Genomic DNA, 19924 nt, shown 5'->3' with positions numbered 1-19924 from the left:
TGTTTGTAAACTTTGTGGATCAGACTGTGGGCTATCCATGCAGTCTCCTATTTGGAAGAAAATGGCTGCTGCATGAATATCAGTGCAGGGAGGTTGGTAGAATGTGCATTGTCTTGAAAGCCCAGTAAGCTACGCAAGGCATAATCTACACTCGTTCGTGCTGATGGTTTGTCACATTAAGTACTTCAAATCCTGGGGAAGAATGCTGAAATGTTGTGTGCCGGCCAAGACCTTTCTCCTTGAACAGAAAAATATATTGTAGGAACTGTCGTGGAAGCAGGCTATGGATCGCTGCCTCTCGGCTCTCGATGCACTGTAGTGCTAGGAGACGAGATAAGCACAGAATACATAAATTTAAAAATGATAAAGGAGGAAATTTTGATATATAACTACCTGTTTCTTCAGGTACACGTGAAAGCACATTTTGATTATGACCCCTCAGACGATCCATATATTCCCTGTCGCGAGCTGGGGCTATCTTTCCAAAAAGGAGACGTACTTCATGTAATAAGCCAAGAAGACCCCAACTGGTGGCAAGCTTACAGAGATGGAGATGAAGACAATCAACCATTAGCTGGGCTGGTTCCAGGTAAGACATTAGAGCTCAGATGATTGACCTCCCACAACCATCTTCCTTTGCGTTAGGTATGACTCCAACCAGCGGCGAGTTTCCCCTTCCCACCACCCCCCCCCCCCCCCCCCCCACTCCCCGATTCCCATTGATTTCAGTTTTGCTAGGGCTCCTTGATGCCATACTCTGTCAAATGCTGCCTTGATGTCAAGGGCAGTCACTCTGCTCACCTCTTGAGTCTAGCTCTTTCGTCCATGTTTGAACCAAGTTTGTAATGAGGTCAGGAGCTGAGTGGCCCTGGCAGAACCCAAACTGAGCGTCACTGAGCAAGTTATTGCTAAGTAAGTGTCGCTTGATCGCACTGTCGATGACACCTTCCATCACTTTACTGATAATTGAGAGTAGACTGATGGGGCAGTAATTGGCCGGGTTGGAATTGTCCTGCTTTTTGTGTACAGGGCATACCTGGACAATCTTCCACGTTGCCGGGAAGATGCCAGTGCTGTAGCTGTACTGGAACAGCTCGCCTAGTGGAGCACAGGTCTTCAGTACTATTGCCGGAATATTGTCAGGGCCCATAGCCTTTGCAGTATCCAGTGCCTTCAGTCGTTTCTTGATATCACGCGGAGTGAATCAAATTGGCTGAAGTCTGGCATCTGTGATGCTGGGGACTTCAGGAGGAGGCCGAGATGGCTCATCAACTGGGCACTTCTGGCTGAAGATCATTGCAAATGCTTCGGCCTTATCTTTTGCACTGATGTGCTGGGTTTCCCCATCGTTGAGGATGGGGATATTTGTGGACCCACCTCCTCCGGTTAGTTGTTTAATTGTCCACCACCATTCACTGCTGGACGTGGCAGGACTGCAGAGCTTAGATTTGATCCGTTGGTTATGGGATTGCTTAGCTCTTATCTATGGCATGCTGCTTACACAGTTTGGAACACTAGTAATCATGTGTTGTAACTTCACCAGGTTGACACCTCATTTTGAGGTAAGCCTGGTGCTGCTCCTAACATGCCCTCCTGCACTCCTTTTTGAACCAGGGTTGGTCTCCTGGCTTGATGGTAACGGTAGAGTGGGGAATATGCTGGGCCATAAGGTTACAGATTGTGTTCAAGTACAATTCTGCTGCTGCTAATGGCCCACAGCACCTCATGGATGCCCAGTTTTGCATTGCTAGATCTGTTCGAAATCTATCCTATTTAGCACGGTGGTAGTGCCACACAACACGATGGTGGGTATCCTCAATGTGAAGGCAGGACTTTATCTCCACAAGAATTGTGCAGTGGTCACACCTACCAATACTGTCATGGACAGAAATATTAAATAAAATTATCATGGTGAGAGAGAAAGTATTAAGGGGTTTAACATCTTTAAAAGTGGATAAAATCCTAGGCCTGGACAAATGTATCCTTGGCTGTTAAGTGAAGCAAGAGAAGAAGTAGTGGAGCCTCTGACCATCATTTCCCAATCCTCTGTACACAGGCATGGTGCCAGAGGATTGGTGGACAACTAACATTGTCCCATTATTTTAAAAGGGAGAAAAGGATAGAGCAAGTAATTATAGGCCAGTCAGCCTAACCTCTGTGATGGGAAAATTATTGGGAAAAATTGAGTGGGTAAATATTGAAAAGGACAGGAATTGGTCAAAGACAATCGGCATGAATTTGTTAAGAGAAGGTAGTGTCTGACTAACATTGAATTTTTTGAGGTAACAAGGAGGGTCAATGAGGGTAGTGCATTTTATGTAATCTATATGGAATTTAGCAATGATTTTGATAAGGTCCCACATGGCAGATTGATCACGAAAGTAAAAACCTGTGAGATCCAAGGCAAAGTGGCAAGTTGGATCCAAAATTGGCTGAGGCAGAAATCAAAGGGTGAAAGTCGATGGGTCTTTTTGTGACTAGAGGGCTGTTTCCAGTGGGGTTCTGCAGGGCTTAGTACTAGGTCACTTGCTTTTTGTGGTATATGTCAATGATTTGGACTTGAATTAGGGGGCATGATTAAGAAATTTGCAGATGATACAAAAATTGACTCTGGTCAATAATGAAAAAGAGAGCTGTGGACTGCAGGAAGCTATCAATGGACTAGTCAGGTGGGCAGAACAGTGACAAATGGAATTCAATCTGGAGAAATGTGAGGTAATTCATTTGGGGAAGCCTAACAAAACAAGGGAATCCACAGAAAATGCAAGGATACTGAGAAGTTTAGAAGAACAGAAGGACCTTACAGTGCATGTCCACAGATTCCCTGAAGGTGGTTAGACAGGTAGATAAGGTGGTCAAGAAGGCATATGGGATACTTGCCTTTATTAGCTGAGGCATAGAATATAAGAGCTTGGAGTTTATGCTGGAACTGTATAAAACACTGGTTAGGCCATAGCTGGAGTACTGCATGCTGTTCTGATCACCACATTATAAGAAAAATGTGATCACATTAGAGCATGTACAGAGGAGATTTTAAAGGATGTTGCCTGGGCTGGAGAATTTTAGTTAGGAGGAAAGATTGGATAGGCTAGTGTTTTCTTCGGAACAGCAGAGGCTGAGGGGAGACCTAATTGAAGTGTATAAAATTGAGGAGTCCAGATAGAGTGCATAGGAAAGCTCTATTCCCCTTGGTTGAGGGGTCCATAAGGAGAGTTCGGGTAAGTAGGGCTTTGAGGGGAGATTTTTTTTTCTCCCAGATGTTGGTGGGGATCTGAAACTCACTGCCTGAAAAGGGTGGTAGAGGCAGAAATTAACGTTTAAAAAGTACTTGAATATGCACTTGAAGTGCCATAACCTACAAGGCTACTGGCCAAAAGCTGGCAAGTGGGATTAGGCTGAATGGCTGGCTCCTTGTGTCTGCACTGGCCAACAATGGGCCAAATGGTCTCTTTCGTGTTTTAAATTTTTGGGATTCTGACATTGTTTTGAAGCATGTTGTTTTTATTGTATCATGATATATGCATAATAATGCCACGATTGTAATGTAGCTTAAAATAAACTTTGTTTAATGATATGCCCCTAAAAAAAAAAATTCTGCTGCCCAACGCATGAGGTGCGAATGCATACATGGGTGTTTGTGAAGCTGATCAACAATGAGGAACATTTCATGCCAGTTTGATGTCTCTGCAGGAAATACTGTAATTTAATCAGAGAGCCATCGTGCCTGCCTTGCCAGTAAACTTCAAGGTAGAGGGGAGATGGCGCGTGATAATATCACTGGACCCGTAATCCAGAGATCTGGGCTAATGTCCTGGGAACAGGGGTTCAAACCCCATGATGGCAGCTGGTGGAATTTAAATTCAATTAATAAAATCAAAATTGAAAACTAGTCTCAGTAATGGTGCCATGAAACTATCAGTGATTGCTGGAAAAATGTATCTAGTTTGCTAATGCCCTTTAGAGAAGGAAATCTGCCTTACTTGGTCTGGCCTACATGTAACTCCAGACCCACAGCAAATGATTGATTCTTAACTGCTCTGTGAAATGGCTTAGCAAACCACTCAGTTCAACGGCCTTTGGGATGGGCAACAAATTGCCAGCGATGCCGCATCCCGCAAAAAGAATTTTTTTTAAACTCAGGTCCACTGACTACTTTTGAGCCTAAACTATAGAATGCCACATTAACATTGCAGACTAGGTTCTGCAGTTCAGGGTTTCATTTTGAGCAGCTTTAGTGCAATCCGATCTGAAAATGCTTGTGCGACTCCTTGTTTACATACCATGAGACAAGTTGATCTATAAATGCATCCTTTGCGTTGTTGAACCCTGATAGGATGAAGAAACTCTGACGTTGACTTCACACTTCATACTTCCTTCCTCGGTCACCCCTCCCAAAAATATAAAATCCTGATTTTTGACATCCTCGCTAGAAATAATTGACAATGTATGCATCTTGTAGTATCTTCATGGGCGGCACAGTGCAAACAAATGTTTCTAGCAACTTAGCATTTGAAAAGATTAAGTTCATTTTATTATCTACATTACAATCATGTATCTTATTCTTTGTAGCAACTTTTTTCCTTTATATATAAACAGGGAAAAGCTTCCAGCAACAAAGAGAAGCCATGAAACAAACCATTGAGGAAGACAAGGAGCCAGAGAAATCAGGTTAGGAAAAATATAAATTCAAAGGCTTGTAAATTAAGATTTTTATGAACTTAAAGAAATGCCATCCAAATTGGGAAGATTATAGAATCATCATAAAAATGAAGTAATAGGCGTAATTAAGATGTAACTAAAGTAATTCCAAGCTGTAGCTGGTTGGACTTTCATAGTGAAGATCTAGATGTGAATTCCAACTTGACCTGTGCTTTAAAGTGGCAGCTATGTGCAATGCCTTTTTTTTTGATTACCGGCTGGGCCACCGGCAGGCGTCCACATCCTTGACTACAGGAAGAGGCTGTCGTGCAAACTGTACACCGTAGCCAAAGTGATGTGGTATTGCTATCCGTGGAACAGAGCAACTCTTCCATGACTGAAAATATTTGTTAAAATCTCTCAACTCTGTTCAAAACAGAGTGGTTGGTTCATAGACTTTTTGAAGTTCATCAGGGTAACATTTCCATGATCCAAAGCAATGCTAGAAACGGGGGCCTGGACTTTATGGGCCCCTTTGAGGTGGGGAAGGAGGCAGGTGGGGGTGGGGGTGGGGTGGTGGTGGCACGGAGTATCGAGATGGGTGGAGGCAGGGCGGAGGGCCAGTCACCAAGCGATTTTCCAGGGGACAGGATAGGTTAACAAAGGCCTTCCCGCCCAGAGGCCAATTGAGGCCCTTAAGTGACCTATTAATGACCAATTAAGGGCCTGGTCCTGCTGCCACTCAGATTTTACCAGTGATGAGATGGTTGGGGGGCGTGGGGGGTGGTTGCTGCCCTCTGTGGGCAATTTGTGGCCCACGGAGGATCCCCACCGGATACAACTTTACACCCCGGGTTCCCCCTCCCCCTAGACTTCACAACCAACCCCGGAGACACTGCCTCACCAACATCTTGTCCAGGGTTCCAGCGTTGGGTCTGGGTCCAAGGCCTCTGCAGTACTGACAGTTTACCACCGCTCCTGGTGGCACTGCCAGTACAGCTGAGCTGTTGGCCCTCTGGCCGACAGCTAATGGAGGCAGGATGCTCGTCTTTAAAAGTTGAAAAACACTGGAGGATCGCTCCTGGGGTGCTGTGAAAATGAAAGGTGGATTTGCCTCATCTTTTCGGCCTGGTGCCGGGAGCCCCAACTCCTACACAAAATCCAACCCATGGTAACAGACTTCTTGCATGTCTTGGAAATGTTATTTGTCTCAGTTTTCGGCTATATTTGGGAATTAAATGCTCCAACACAACTTCTAATTATTTAGCTATTGATTAATTGGCCATTCTAAACTTTTCACAATTTAACTGTTCATCCTTTACAAATTACAGAAGACCTACCCATTATGCAGCAAACAAATTAGGTCTGTACAGCATTCAACAGTTTGATAAATTAATCTAACTTCTGAATATTTGCCATCTCTATAGTTAAGAATTTTACAGTGTAATATTTTGTGTAGCTATGAAACTGAACTGCTCTTAGTGATTAAAAATTATTGTCATTCCTTGTGTTTTTTTTCTTTGAAGTTGTCTTGTGCATGTGGACTACTAATTGGGTGGATACCAATGAGGCATTCAGAATATTTCTCAAGTCCCAAAAACACAGCTCGACTGGCTGGTTAAAATCATCTTGGTCATTGCAGCCTTGAAATGGGTGTTGTAGTTAAATGTACTTGTAGTCATAAAAATCAGTAATGCCATTAAACGTTCAGTTCCAAGGTGCCGGTCTGTATCAAGTGAGTTGTATTGCAATGATGGGTACTTTGTTTCACTAAATAAGAAATATTACCCTAATAGGTATCTGGTATATCATAGCATTTTGCAATATCCTAATTATTGTACAGCACTTGATATCCCAATTCAATTATAAAGTATTAAATTATTGATCTGAAGTGTTTGAGTTATAAAGGTTTTTACCCTTAAACCATAGGATGAAGACATTAAGTTCAAATATCAACAAAGAATGGGTTAACAAAAATCTAATCTTTCCCCCAAGCAATCCTAAACTTGTATATGCAAAATGACTGCCTTTATAGCAACAACAGCAAAAGCCACTAGAAGTCATGGTATCCTGCTTGTGATGTCATGATTTTCCAGGCAGTCAGGAAAGGAATCCCCCAAAAAATCAAAAATACTGTATTATCAGTAACCAGAAGAGAGAGATTTCAGGTAATTGGCAAAAGAATCAGAAGCAAGATAAGTTTTTTAAACGCAGCAAGTTGTTATGGTCTGAAATGCACTGCCTTAAAAAAAAAAGTGGTAGAAGTAGGTTCAATGATTTTCAAAAGGGAATTGAATAAGTATTTGGAGGGGAAATATTTGCAGGGCTATGAAAGAGGTAGGAAACTGAGACTAATTGAGTAGCTCTTTGAAAGATCCGGCACAGGCACTTGTTATTAAGAACAAAATGAGAGTGTTCTAATTCTAACCTTACCCTCTCTTAACTGTGACTGTGGTATCTCATCTGTTGAAAGTTATCCTTGGAATTTACTTCAGTTTGCACATTTGGTATAAAATATCATGAGTCCTAACATTTTTCTACTTAAGGTAAACTTTGGTGTGCTAAGAAAAATAAAAAGAAGCGGAAGAAGGTATTATACAACGCAAATCGAAATGATGGTATGTATAAATAAAATAAATCTAAGGATCTTGATTTAGAGAACCGTAACCACTATGTGATGTAATTTTTGCTAAATATTTAATTTAAGACTGAAGCTAGATGATTTTGCATCTGAAATCTGTTCAAGATGTGTCGCACAAATGCATGCCAACCTTCAGTTATATGACAATGAACCTGCTCAGTATCCCAATGTTTGCTGATTAACAATCAGTCGAGATGATTCCTTCAGTCCTGCTGTTGCCTAATTACAGCTGCTGTTAGAACAACTCGGGTCCTTTTTCCTAAACCTAACTCCTCACAATAATGATTTGTGATTCTGACTTCTCTGTACTGTAGGCAGGAATTCTTACCTACAGTTAGACCAAGGCCAGAGCTACTCCCATTAGTGCTAGGGGAAGAAGGGCTCAGTACGACCTGTTACAAGCTTTCTTCTTCTACCACCCCGCGCTCCCCTCCCCCAAACTGCCAGCCTGTTCTAATACAAATGAAAGATTGCTATGTGTACATAGAGTTTAAATTACACAGCCCATGTAATTACTAGTGTTCATTTGCCATTATGTTTATAATCAAGGCAGTTAACATAGCAGCTTTTTGGAGATTCAACTCTTTTAAAGCTGTGAACTAGCTTTTACTAGTTTCTTGTGTATGAAAATTGTTTGTCTCACAGAATTGCCAGTAACTTAGAAGTGTGGTACAATGAAATAGATAGCATGGATTCTCCTTTCCATCCGAGATGTAAATTTGGAAAAAAAAACAATGAAAGGCATTTGGACGAACCTTGGCAATTCTGAATGGTCTCAAGTCCGCAGGAAAAATAACTGATTATTTGACCCATGTTAACACTCAGGGTGCAAAGGCTGTGATAAATATTTCACTACCCATCATTGGGATCCCTCTTTTCAATCAGCACAGTTACTTTTGAGATTAATTTTGATTTGTTGGGATAGATGTGGGAAGAAGAAACAGATCCTTAAATTGGATATTTCTCTCATCTGGAATTGATTTTTACATTTTTATCAGTTGATAAGTGGATGTAGAAAGACATTCTTCTGAAATTATTTCATTGCATGTGGAGAAATGTGTGAAGTGCAGATGCTATTTGCAGCAAAACCTATAGTAAATTTATCAAAACTATGAGCTTTATTTTAAAAATTTACAAAACTACAAGTTTCCATTTTTAGGCACGTCTGAAACTCATTAGAAATAATTGGTTTAGTGTAAGTGCAAATAACACCGCTGATTAACTTCTGAGTGACTTTTTTTTCTAATTCCCCCATTAGACTATGACAATGATGAGATCTTGACGTATGAAGAAATGTCACTATATCACCAGCCTGCAAGTAGAAAACGGCCAATTATTTTGATTGGCCCACCAAACTGTGGTCAGAATGAGCTGCGGCAGAAACTGATGGAAAGAGAGGCTGATCGTTTTGCTCCAGCAGTACCTCGTAAGTTATCTGGACTATCTTGTTTTAATGTGTTGTATGGTACATTTTCTATATAACTTGTACCCTTACATTTGTAGATACAACGCGTTCAATGAGAGATAATGAAGTAAATGGACGTGATTACCTCTTTGTTTCACGCCAATTTTTTGAAGCCGACATGGCAACCAACAAATTCATTGAGCATGGAGAATACGAAAAGAATCTGTACGGCACCAGTATAGATTCAGTGCGACAGGTGATCAACTCTGGAAAGATATGCCTGTTAAATTTACATACCCAGGTAAGCAGTTAAGAGTACAAGTTACAAAAGCAAAATACTTCAGATGCTGGAAATCTGAAATAAAAACAGAAAATGCTAGAAATACTCAGATCTTGTAGCATCTGTGGAGAGAGAAACCGTTAATGTTTCAGGTCTGTGACCTTTCATCAGAACTGAGAGAAGTTGGAAATGTCAATTGGAGAAAGATGTTTGTCAGCATTTCAGTAGAAGACAAATAGAACATCTTTAAAAGAATAATGCTAGATGTATTTTGCAAGTACGCACCTATGATCAATCAAGCAAATTCCAAAATGAATTAATAAAGTCAAATGAAGAGGTGAACTGAGTGGCTGAGAGAGACCAAGGAAAAATGATAGCTGCAGAGGCAAAATAGAGAAGTTTAAAAAAAAAAAAAAATCCTACATTAGGAAGAGGACTTTCAGAAGAGGTGAGATTTAAAGATGCAAATTTGCTGGAAGCAGATAATGAGTATAAGTTAGTAAATATTCTGAATGATTATCTTCCCTTGTGAATGCTTTGAGGAAGTATGAACACCAAGTCCTCTCCCAAAGAAGAGCAAAAAGGCAAAATTCAAGATTTTGATGTCCAGGACAAGCTGAAAGGGCTTAAAACAAATAGATCCATTAGAGTTGCGTGGTAATCATCCCAGAGTTTGAGACGAGCGAGGAGACTGGTGAAGCACTGTCAACCATTGAGGGAAGCAGTGGACACAAGTGAGATACCAGTAGTTTGAAAACAAGGTAATATGGTTTCCAAAGTTCAAAACAGATACAGACAACGATAGACCCAGAAGTCTGTCTTCAATTCTATGTAAAATAATGGAAAGGCTATCAAGCGCAAACTTGAGGCAGAACCTCAGCGAAGGTTAATCCTTCATGCCAGTTGTCTGAGTTATAGGAGACACTTGCACCTTGTAGCCTGGACAAGAGGTAGCTGAGAAGTGATCTTTGAGGTATGTAAGGTGGTAAATGGTATCAAAAAGGTGAATTCTGAGTATAACTTTAAATTAAACAATGGGAATAGGACAGGGGGTGGGGCTCAAAATTGTGAAGAGTAATTTTACAACTAATATCAGGAGGGGGTGGCGACAAAAACCCTAGAATTATTTAAAAAGCAATTTGATGCAGCAATGGTGGGGAGTATAGGGTTGTTCTGGATGGATGTACTGAGATGGGCCTTTATCCATAAGTGTCTTGTGATCACCTGAACCTCAAACAAAATGTACAGGAGACTAACAAGCTAGATGACAACCCATAATTATTTTAAATGTTTGTTTTGTCCTTCATTTATTAACCTGCATTGCATATCAAGTCAGTATACGCTTCCTGCAAAGTTCCTTTAAAACAATGCATTCCATGCAAAAATAATTGTTGCTAACAAGTGTTCAACATGAAAGTAGTTTGCACATCTGATGCTATGTTGCTGATGGAATGTAGAAACCTTTCATACATTTTTATAGAAATGTTTTATATGGATTATTTCCATGCAAAAATATCTGAATCCAAATGTCCATACTTATGTTTAATTTTACTTTAATGTGTCTTGTCATCTAATCAGCGCTAATGCTGTGCAGGATGAATTCCTGGAGCGTGTGCGAGATGGGTTTCTGGAGCTGTACATTGAAGAACCAACTAGGGATTGGGATATTTTATATTACGTAATGATAAAGGGCTAATTAATAACCTTGCTGTAAAGGAGCCTTTGAGAAATAGTGACCATAATATGATAGAATTTTGCATTAAGTTTGAAAGTGATCGAGTTCATTCTGAAACTAGGGTCTTAAATCTGAACAAAGGAAACTATGGAGGTATGAGGGGCAAGTTGGCTCTGGTGGATGGGGAAAATGCACTAAAAGATTTGACGGGCAGTGGCTCGTATTTAGTTTAGTTTAGAGATACAGCACTGAAACAGGCCCTTCGGCCCACCGAGTCTGTGACGACCATCAACCACCCATTTATACTAATGCTACACTAATCCCATATTCCTACCACATCCCCACCTGTCCCTATATTTCCCTACCACCTAACTACACTAGGGGCAATTGTTAATGGCCAATTTACCTATCAACCTGCAAGTCTTTGGCATGTGGGAGGAAACCCACATTACATGGTCGACAACAAATATACATTCCTCTAAGACACAAAACCCCAGCAGGAAAGATGAATCAACCGTGACTAACAAAAGAAGTTAAAGATTGCATTAGATCAAAGGAAGTGGGTCATAAAATTGTCAGAAGAAGTGGTAAACCCGAGAATTGGGAGCAATTTTGAATCCAGCAAAGGATGACCGAGAAACTGATAAAAGGAAAAGAGAATATGGATGCAAGCTAGCGAGAAACATAAAGGCGGACTGTAAAAGCTTCTTTAGGTACATGAAAAAGGAAAAGATTAGCAAGGACAAATGTGGGTCCCTTACTGGTAGAGACTGGGGAATTTATAATGGAGAATAGGGAAATGAAAAAACTAAACAATTACTTTGTATCTGTCTCCACGGAGGAAGGTGCAGAAAATCTCCCAGAAATACTAGGGAACCAAGGGACTTGTAAAAATGAGGAACTGAAAGAAATTATTATTAATGAAAAGGTAGTACTCAAAACATTAACTGGATTGAAGGTTGATAAATCCCCTGGACCAGATGAACTACATCCCAGAGTGTTGAAGGAGGTGGCTATAGAGATAGTGGATGCATTGGTGGTTATCTTTCAAAATTCTATAGATTCTGGAAAGGTCCCAGCAGACTGGAAAGTAGCAAATGTAACCCCACTATTTAAGAAAGGATGGAGAGAGAAAACTGGGAACTACAGACCTGTTAATTTGACGTCATTAGTAGAAAAAATGTTGGAATCTATTATAAAGGATGTGATACTAGACACTTAGAAAATAATATAATTGGGCAGTCAACATGGATTTATGAAAGTGAAATCATGTTTGACAAACCTGTTGGAGTTTTTTGAGGATGTTACTTGTAGCATTGATAAAGGAGAACCAGTGGATGTGGTGTATTCGGATTTTCAGAAGGCTTTTGATAAGGTCCCACACAGGAGGTTAGTAAACAAAATTAGAGCACATGGGATTGGGGGTAATATACTGCAATGGATTGAGAATGGTTAACAGACAGAAAACAGAGTAGGAATAATGGGTCATTCTCAGGATGGCAGGCTGTTACTAGCGCGGTACCGCAAGGATCCGTGCTGGGGCCACAGCTGTTCACAATCTATATCAATGATTTGGATGCGGGGGCCGAATGTAATATTTCCAAATTTGCTGATGACACAAAACTAGATTGGAATGTAGGTTGAGAGGAGGATGCAAGGAAGCTTCAAGGGGACTTGGACAGGCTAAGTGAAAGGGCAAGAACATGGCAGATGAAATATAATGTGTAAAAGTGTGAAGTGATGCACTTTGGTAGAAAAATCAGGAAGACAGAGAATTTCTTAAATGGTGAGGTTGGGAAGTGTTAATATCCAAAAGGACCTGGGTGCCGTGACTCATGAGTCACTAGATCTAGCATGCAGGTGCAGTATGCAATTAGGAAGGGAAATGGTATGTTGGCCTTCATTGCAAGGAGTTTTGAGTACAGGAGTAAAGAAGTCTTGCTGCAATTGTATAGAGCCTTGGTGAGACTGCACCTGGAGTATTGTGTACAGTTTTGGTGGTCTCTTCTAAAGAAGGATATACTTGCCATAGAGGGAGCACAACGGAGGTTCACCACGCCCTGGGACGGCGGGATTGAGGAAACTGGGCCTGTATTCTCTAGACTTTCGAAGAATGAGAGGTGATCTCATTGAAACTTACAAAATTCTTACAGGGCGTGACAGGGTGGATGTGGATAGGATGTTTTCCCTGGCTAGTGAGTCTAGAACCAGGGAACATAGTTTCAGAATAAGGGGTAGGCCATTTAAAACTGAGATGAGGAATTTCTTCATTCGGAGGATGGTGAATCTTTGGAATTCGCCACCCCTGAAGGCTGTAGAAGCTCAATCATTGAGCATGTTCAAGACAGAAATCGATAGATATCTGGTTACTATTGACATCAAGGGATATGGGGGTAGTGCAGGAAAGTGGCGTAGAGGTAGATGATCAACCATGATTTAATTAAATGGCGGAGCAGGCTCAATGGGCTGAATGGCTTATTCCTGTTCCTGTGTTCCTATCTGTAAAATGTGTCTGTTATGAATAAGTCAATTCTTTTCGGACTTTGAAGTCTTGAGTCATTAAATGCTGATTTTAATTGCTTTTTAAAAAAAAGTGATCATCTAATCAATGTTTTTAGAAATATCCCTGTTAAAGGCTAAGCCAATAGAAACTGCAGTTTAGTATATTACTTTCTAGTCATAAAGCTCAGAATAAAACTGCATGACAGTAATAGGAAAAAATGATGGGTAACAGCAGATTACTAATTCTCATAACAGTAGATGTAAACAAAAAGTGTCCAGTTGCCTGATTCAGGGTTGAAACATCGGAGTTAGATCAACATTTGTTCATAGAATGATTATAGTACAGAAGGAGGTCATTTGGCCCGTTGTGGCTGCAAGAGCAACTCAGCTTAGTCCCGCTTACCTGCTTTTTCCCTGTAACCCAGCAGATTTTTTCTTTTCGGATAATTATCCAATAGTTTTTTGAAAGCCACGATTGAATCTGCCTCCACCACACACTCGGGCAGTGCATTGCAGACCCTTCTTAACCCATTAAAACAGGGTTCTAAACTAGGGCCTGCACGTCATGGCTGCCCATGAAGACTCAATGAATTACTCTCTCATAGTCCTTTCCTGAAACAGAGCATTGAGTTTAAGCATAACACCAAATTCAAGCAGTTGATTTGTAAGTTAGCTTCGAGTAGTTTGCCTCTGTGTGTTCCTCTGATTTGGTGGTTTGCATTGCAGGTTTCCATATTTGATTCGTTGGGCTACAACTAAGTGGCTCAGATAGCTAAATTATTTCAGCCTTAAAAATCAGTACTCCTGAAGTGTGTTGCAGGTTCGTAATCCACAGACAGCCATCTGTTCACTATCTAAATTTATTATCCATGGGAGAAATCTGATCGCAATTATTAGCATAAGCCCTCAAGCTTAGACCAGATTAATTTGAGCTCCTCTGCTGCTGTGGTTCCTGTATTTGAAATAAAATAATGGATAAGTACAGCACTTGTAATTGTGGAATGCTGTTGTGCTCTGTTTGGAACTAGAGAGCACTTCAACCGTTGGCTCTCTTCAACACAAGATTGTATAGCAAAGTTTTCCTCATTTACATTTATTGAGTCCCATTGAAATGGAAATCTCTGAAAAATACATTTTCCCTTGGCAACCAAGGAGTAAATCATTATGAAATGGCATTCATTATTTTGTCCTAAAGAAATATCATAGATCAATTGCTATTCAGAATTTTCATAATGTTTTTCTCATTGTTGTATTTTTTTATTCTCTAGTCATTGAGGATTCTGCGCAATTCAGATTTAAAACCTTACATAATCTTCATTGCACCACCTTCCCAGGAAAGACTGCGTGCAGTGCTGACAAAAGAGGGGAAAAATCCTAAGGTAAATTTTTTGTACCCTTTTGTTCTTTTGACAAATCACTGCAGTTATAGAACAACAACAACTTAAATAGTGCCTTTAATGTAATAAGACGTCTCAAGGTGCTTCACAGGAGCCTTATAAAATAAGGTATGACGCTTAGCCACAAAAGGAGATATTAAGTCAGATGACCAAAAGCTTGATCAAAGTGGTAGGTTTTAAGGAGTGTCTTAAAGGAGGTAAGTGAAGTGGGGAGGCAGAGAGGAACATAGCAGGCGTCGGCAATTCAGCCCATTGAGCCTGCTCCACCATTCAATACGATCATGGCTGATCATCCACTTAAATGCCTTTTTCCCACACTATCCCAATATCCCTTTGTCATTGGTATTTAAAAATCTGTCAGTCCCTGCTTTAAATGTACTCAATGACTGAGCTTCCACAGCCCTCTGGGGTAGAGAATTCCAAAGATTCACAACCCTCTGAGTAACAAAATTTCTTCTCATCTCGGTCCTAAGTGGCTTCCCCCTTATTTTGAAATTGTGTCCCCTGGTTCTAGACTCCCCATCCAGGGGAAACATCTTACCTGCATCTACCCTGTCTATCCCTTTAAGTATTTTGTAGGTTTCAGTGAGATCACCTCTCATTCTTCTTAACTCGAGAATACAGGCCCAGTTTCCCCCCCTCTCTCCCCCTGCCTCCCTGTATGCAAATTTACTGCTATGTTTCCTACATTACAAAAGTGCTTCATTGGCTATCCTTTTGCAGAGCTAGAGGCTTTGAATAGCGCAATCTAAATGACAGTCCTTTTTCTTTCTGCTTCTGCCCTCCTATTTATTCCCCAGGTTTGGTCAGTTGGCTCTTCCCCTTTCCTTTGCTAACCCAGGCTCTACATCTTCACTCTTCCCTTGCTTCTATCCTATTTATCCTCGAGCCCTCTCAAAGCTCATCTTGTCCATTAGACCCTTGTCCTGTTCCATAGTCCCCATTTGCAATTAAACTGTTGACCCCCCACCCCCCCCAACCTCCTTTTCTGACACCTATGCTAGCTGATATTGCATATGGTTCGCTGTCCTTCGGTTCATTCTCTCCTTCCCTTACAAAACTGTTGCCAATCTCCCCATGAGAAAACTTACCATCAGCCCTTTTGTCATTGCAAATGATTGCCCCATCCGCAACCTTACTTTCTTCAGTGTCCTTACATAGAGATTTGGGAGGTGACAACCTAACATCTATCCTGCAATTCCATGACTAAATCTCTCCAATCAGGATCCCACCACATTGACAGTAAAAAATAGAAGTAACATATGGCATCCTGTGGTACTATATGACAGTGGCTAGGGTGCATATTTCTCCTTGCCACACTGCAGCTTTTGATATGGTTGACCACACTATTCTGCCACAAAACACACCCACAACAGAAAGCAGTTGAGGCCAAAACATTGAATGTTTTCAAAAGGAGTTAGATATAGCTCTTGGGTCTAAAGGGATCAAAGGGTATGGGGGGGGAAAGCCGGAACAGGCTACTGAGTTGGATGATCAGCCATGACAATGAATGGTGGAGCAGGCTCAAAGAGCCAAATGGCCTACTCGTGCTCCTATTTTCTGTGTTTCTATGTTGAGCCCAGTTAAGTGGGACTCTCCTGGTTTGATTTCATTCCTGCCTATCCAATTGTAGCCAGAACATCTCCAGCAAAAAGTTCTCCTCTTGCGCCCTCCCCCTCCTTCCCCCACCCACCATACATTGCATTTGAAGTCCCTGGTGGTTCTGTCCTTGGCCCCTCCTCTAGGTGTTGGCCTTTGGCAATAACAAATGAAGAGATAGGGTCAGATTCCACATATATGCTGATGACAGTTCTACCTCTGCATCACTCTCTCGACCTGTGCACTGCCTCTGTATTGTTAAAAGGCTTATCTAACATCTGATCTTACATGAGCCTCAGTTTCCTTTAGTTAAATATTGGGAAGACCAAAACCGCCGTCTTTGGACCCTGCCACTAACTCTGTGCCTTTGCCACTGATTCCAACTCCCTCCCTGGCCACTGCCTGAGATGGAACCATATTGTGCTCAACCTCAGCTTTCAATTTGCCTCTGTCTGTGCTTCAGCTCATCTGCTGCTGAAACTCTGTTCCATGCATTACTCAGCTTCAGATATGACTATTTCATGTCTTCTCCTGTTTGGCCCCCCATCCTCCACACTCTATAAACTTCAGTTCATCTAAAACTCTGCTGCCCATTTCTACTGTGCCCAAGTTCCTTTTGCCCATCACTCCTGAAAATGCTGACCTACTTTGGCTCCTGATCTCTCAAAGTCTCTGACTGAAAATTCTCATCCACTCGCTTAAATTCCTTCTTGACATTACCCCTTCATATCTCTCGCCTCCTCCAAAACAACTATTTCCGAAGAACTCTACATTCCTCCAATTGTGTCCTCTTGTGTGTCCCTGCACCCCATCATTGATAGCCATGCCTTCAGCCACCTAGGCCCATGGTCTAGAATTTCTTCCCTAACCCCTTCTACATTTCACCTCCACCACTATCTTTTCAAAAATCCTCCTCCATGACCAAACTTTTGGTCAACCTTCTTAATATTCTCTGGCTCAGCATCCATTATTCCCTGATCACTTCAAACTTTTTTTTATGTTAATGGTACTTTTAAATGCAACTTCTTGTCCAGGTAATGATGGTTGCCACCAAACCATAAACTGAATAAAACCACTTCAGATGAGTAATAAGTTTTGACTGTTCTTTTCCTGCAAGCACATTTGAGTGTTTATTGGCCTTGTAATTTTCATTGAGCATATTTAGAAATTCAATCTGAGTATCTGACTGGCAGTTGCAATTTGTCTGTATTCAATCTTGCTTTGTGTGCAGTGAAGCCTCTTGTTACGGCCAAGGTGAGGAGGGGGTCACAGTCACCCCTCTTGCCCTTCCTCTTAATTGACCGCAGCAGGGTTTGTTTCTTTTAAACAATGGTTGTGCTTACCATCTCTGAGTGTTTTACCTTTTAATGTGATCATGAAAGAACCAATCGGACAGGTTTTATTGAGTTTAAACAAGAAAGAGGTAGGTTTATTATACTCAACAAGCTACACTCAATCTAAAATTATTTAAAAAAAGGCTACACATTCATGCACACATTCACACGAAGATCTCACACACACAAATAGATTACAAAGTGGAAAGTAGGTTATTTTGGTTGGATTAAAGTCCAGAATAATTAAAAGTTAAATACACAGTCTGAGTTTGGATGATTCGGTGACTTTCCAGCTAGAGTTGTATTCTGAAGTCATTGGCTGATCAAAGTGCACTTTGTGGCTGGCCTGCTTTGCTCAGTGTTTTCTTGGAGGAAGAATTGTAGTTGGCTCTCTTCCCCTGGTCTCTGGCTGTAGCAGTCTATAGGCTTTGAGGGTCCACAGTTGCAGACAGTTTTCAAACTTGATGTTTTCTGGAGAGAGAAAGAAAGGGAGGCACACAGCCTTCTCTGCTGCTGCATGCTCAGTTCCTCCTTGTCTCTGTCTGTAACAAAATTCCCAGTTTTACATAGCCTGGGGAGATAGTCACATGGTTCTCTCAATCTCCTTTTGTTTTTAATGAGGTCCAAAGTCTGAAACCCAAAACCCCCCTCAGGTGGTGTTGTCGGTGTTTGACCCCTTGAGGTACGTCTCCGCTAATGAATGAGATGGCTTTGAATGTCCCGCTAATGAGGGCGATCTGGATAATCTACTCAGTTAGCCAAAGCATTGTCCTGGCTGGCTTCTTGTTAGACTTGTGTCTCCGATTCGATGATCTGGTATTTCAGATGTAAATTGTGGTGGCCATCTTGGTTGTCAATTTTTTAAAGTAAACTAGGATTTTTTTTCCATTAAATGTGTAATGTAAGTTTCCAACCGATTTTTAATATTTCTTATTTGGCATAAAGTACTTTCTTGACCGTCTATTATCTATGTTCCAATTACCCACCTTCTGATTATCTACCAGAGGTTTTGTGGGTCATTGCACACTCCACTTAAAATAATTTCCTTTTTGTCTGATGTAAGTCAACATTGTAGCCCAAGTTAAATTTAAATTCACTGTTAATATTTACTTTATTGCTATGCTTAAAGAACTGCTTTACCATACAAGCAAGTCCAAAATTTGTGGGCTGTCGATTATTACTGGGGAGCGAGGGGAAGTTCTACTATTTTAGGAGATGATACAGCTTCCATGCATGCCTAAAATCTTTCTTTGTTTAAATGCTGAGATGAACCATGTAGAATTTGAGTCAATTTTTTGTATACCACTTCAAGATGCAAATTAATTAACATTGTTCCTGTTGAGAGAACTTTAATCAACTTCATGTTGGAGCTTGAGACATGCTGTGCGTGCTGATCTTGCAATTACTGAGTGGGAGTATCATTATGTTTCAGATGCTAGCATTTTTATTAAATTTCATTGCACACTGAGAATGTTATTTAGGATGTATTACAGCTGTGATTTCAATATGCTTTATTATTTTTAATTCCACTCCTTTGGGTATCTCTTGGTCTTTTGATGAGTTGCTAATACACGACACCCACAGAGGCATTCATGTTCTCAACTATTCTGTCAAAGGAACATGCGGAGCAGAGACTAGGCACTTTGCCAGGCAGGAGGACAACTAATGCAAAGTTCCAGTAGGTCATTTTCACATAACTTGAGACAACTCAACAGGATTTCTTGAAACATATTTCCTGCATACCCATCCTTTTTAGAAGAGTGTAGTGGACGCCAAGCAAATAGTAACTGATATATGAGGCAAAGGATGAGACCTGTGATATTCAGATATAATAAAAACAAAGTCAGTACAAAGTTTCTGTCAGCTTTTAACATTTAAAATTTTATGTGGCCATATTTATAATGGAAACTGCCAATATAATTCTGTCATGCTGTAATTACACCCTCCAGCCAGTGGTGGTGCTACAAGGATTTAAGGTGGGAACAGAAAGACTAGTCTCCTTCCCTCGAGCCCCACTTCAGCTGAGGGTGATACTTGGTTTTGGCTGCTTGGGCAATCCATTGCAGTATGCAGTTATGCAAGGATCTACCCTAGACAACCATATCCGAAAACATATCCAATTTCATGTGTACGCTGATCAGACACAGCTATACCTCACCACCACCACTCCACTGTCTCTAAATTGTCAGACTGCTTGTCCAACATCCAGTACTGCATAAGCAGAAATTTCCTCCAGTTAAATATTGGGCAGATTGAAGCCATTGTCTTTGGTCTCTGCCACAAGCTCCACTTCCTAGTCTCTGACTCCATCCCTCTCCCTACTAACTGTCTGACGCTGAACCAGACTCTTTGCAACCTTGGTATCATATTTGACGCCCGAGATGAGCTTCCAACCACATATTCATGCCATCACTAAAACTGCCTATTTCCACCTCCAGAACATCGCCCAACTC

At 41.0% G+C, this 19924-nt stretch overlaps 1 protein-coding gene across 2 annotated transcripts in view; it reads left to right on the top strand.

The window, feature by feature from the left end:
* LOC137373898 (protein PALS1-like) overlaps positions 1 to 19924 on the top strand; it is a 144757-nt gene that overhangs the window by 112507 nt on the left and 12326 nt on the right. For both annotated transcript variants that reach the window (XM_068039440.1, XM_068039441.1), the window contains exons 8-13: positions 406 to 589; positions 4597 to 4668; positions 7185 to 7256; positions 8538 to 8705; positions 8783 to 8985; positions 14410 to 14520. In XM_068039440.1, coding sequence (XP_067895541.1) covers positions 406 to 589; positions 4597 to 4668; positions 7185 to 7256; positions 8538 to 8705; positions 8783 to 8985; positions 14410 to 14520 — 810 coding nt within the window. The remainder of the gene's footprint in view (positions 1 to 405; positions 590 to 4596; positions 4669 to 7184; positions 7257 to 8537; positions 8706 to 8782; positions 8986 to 14409; positions 14521 to 19924) is intronic.

Source organism: Heterodontus francisci, chromosome 9, assembly GCF_036365525.1.
Source record: "Heterodontus francisci isolate sHetFra1 chromosome 9, sHetFra1.hap1, whole genome shotgun sequence".
Taxonomy (NCBI): Eukaryota; Metazoa; Chordata; class Chondrichthyes; order Heterodontiformes; family Heterodontidae; genus Heterodontus; species Heterodontus francisci.
The sequence above is the reverse complement of the archived record's forward strand: the minus strand, read 5'-3'. Positions and strand labels throughout refer to the sequence as shown.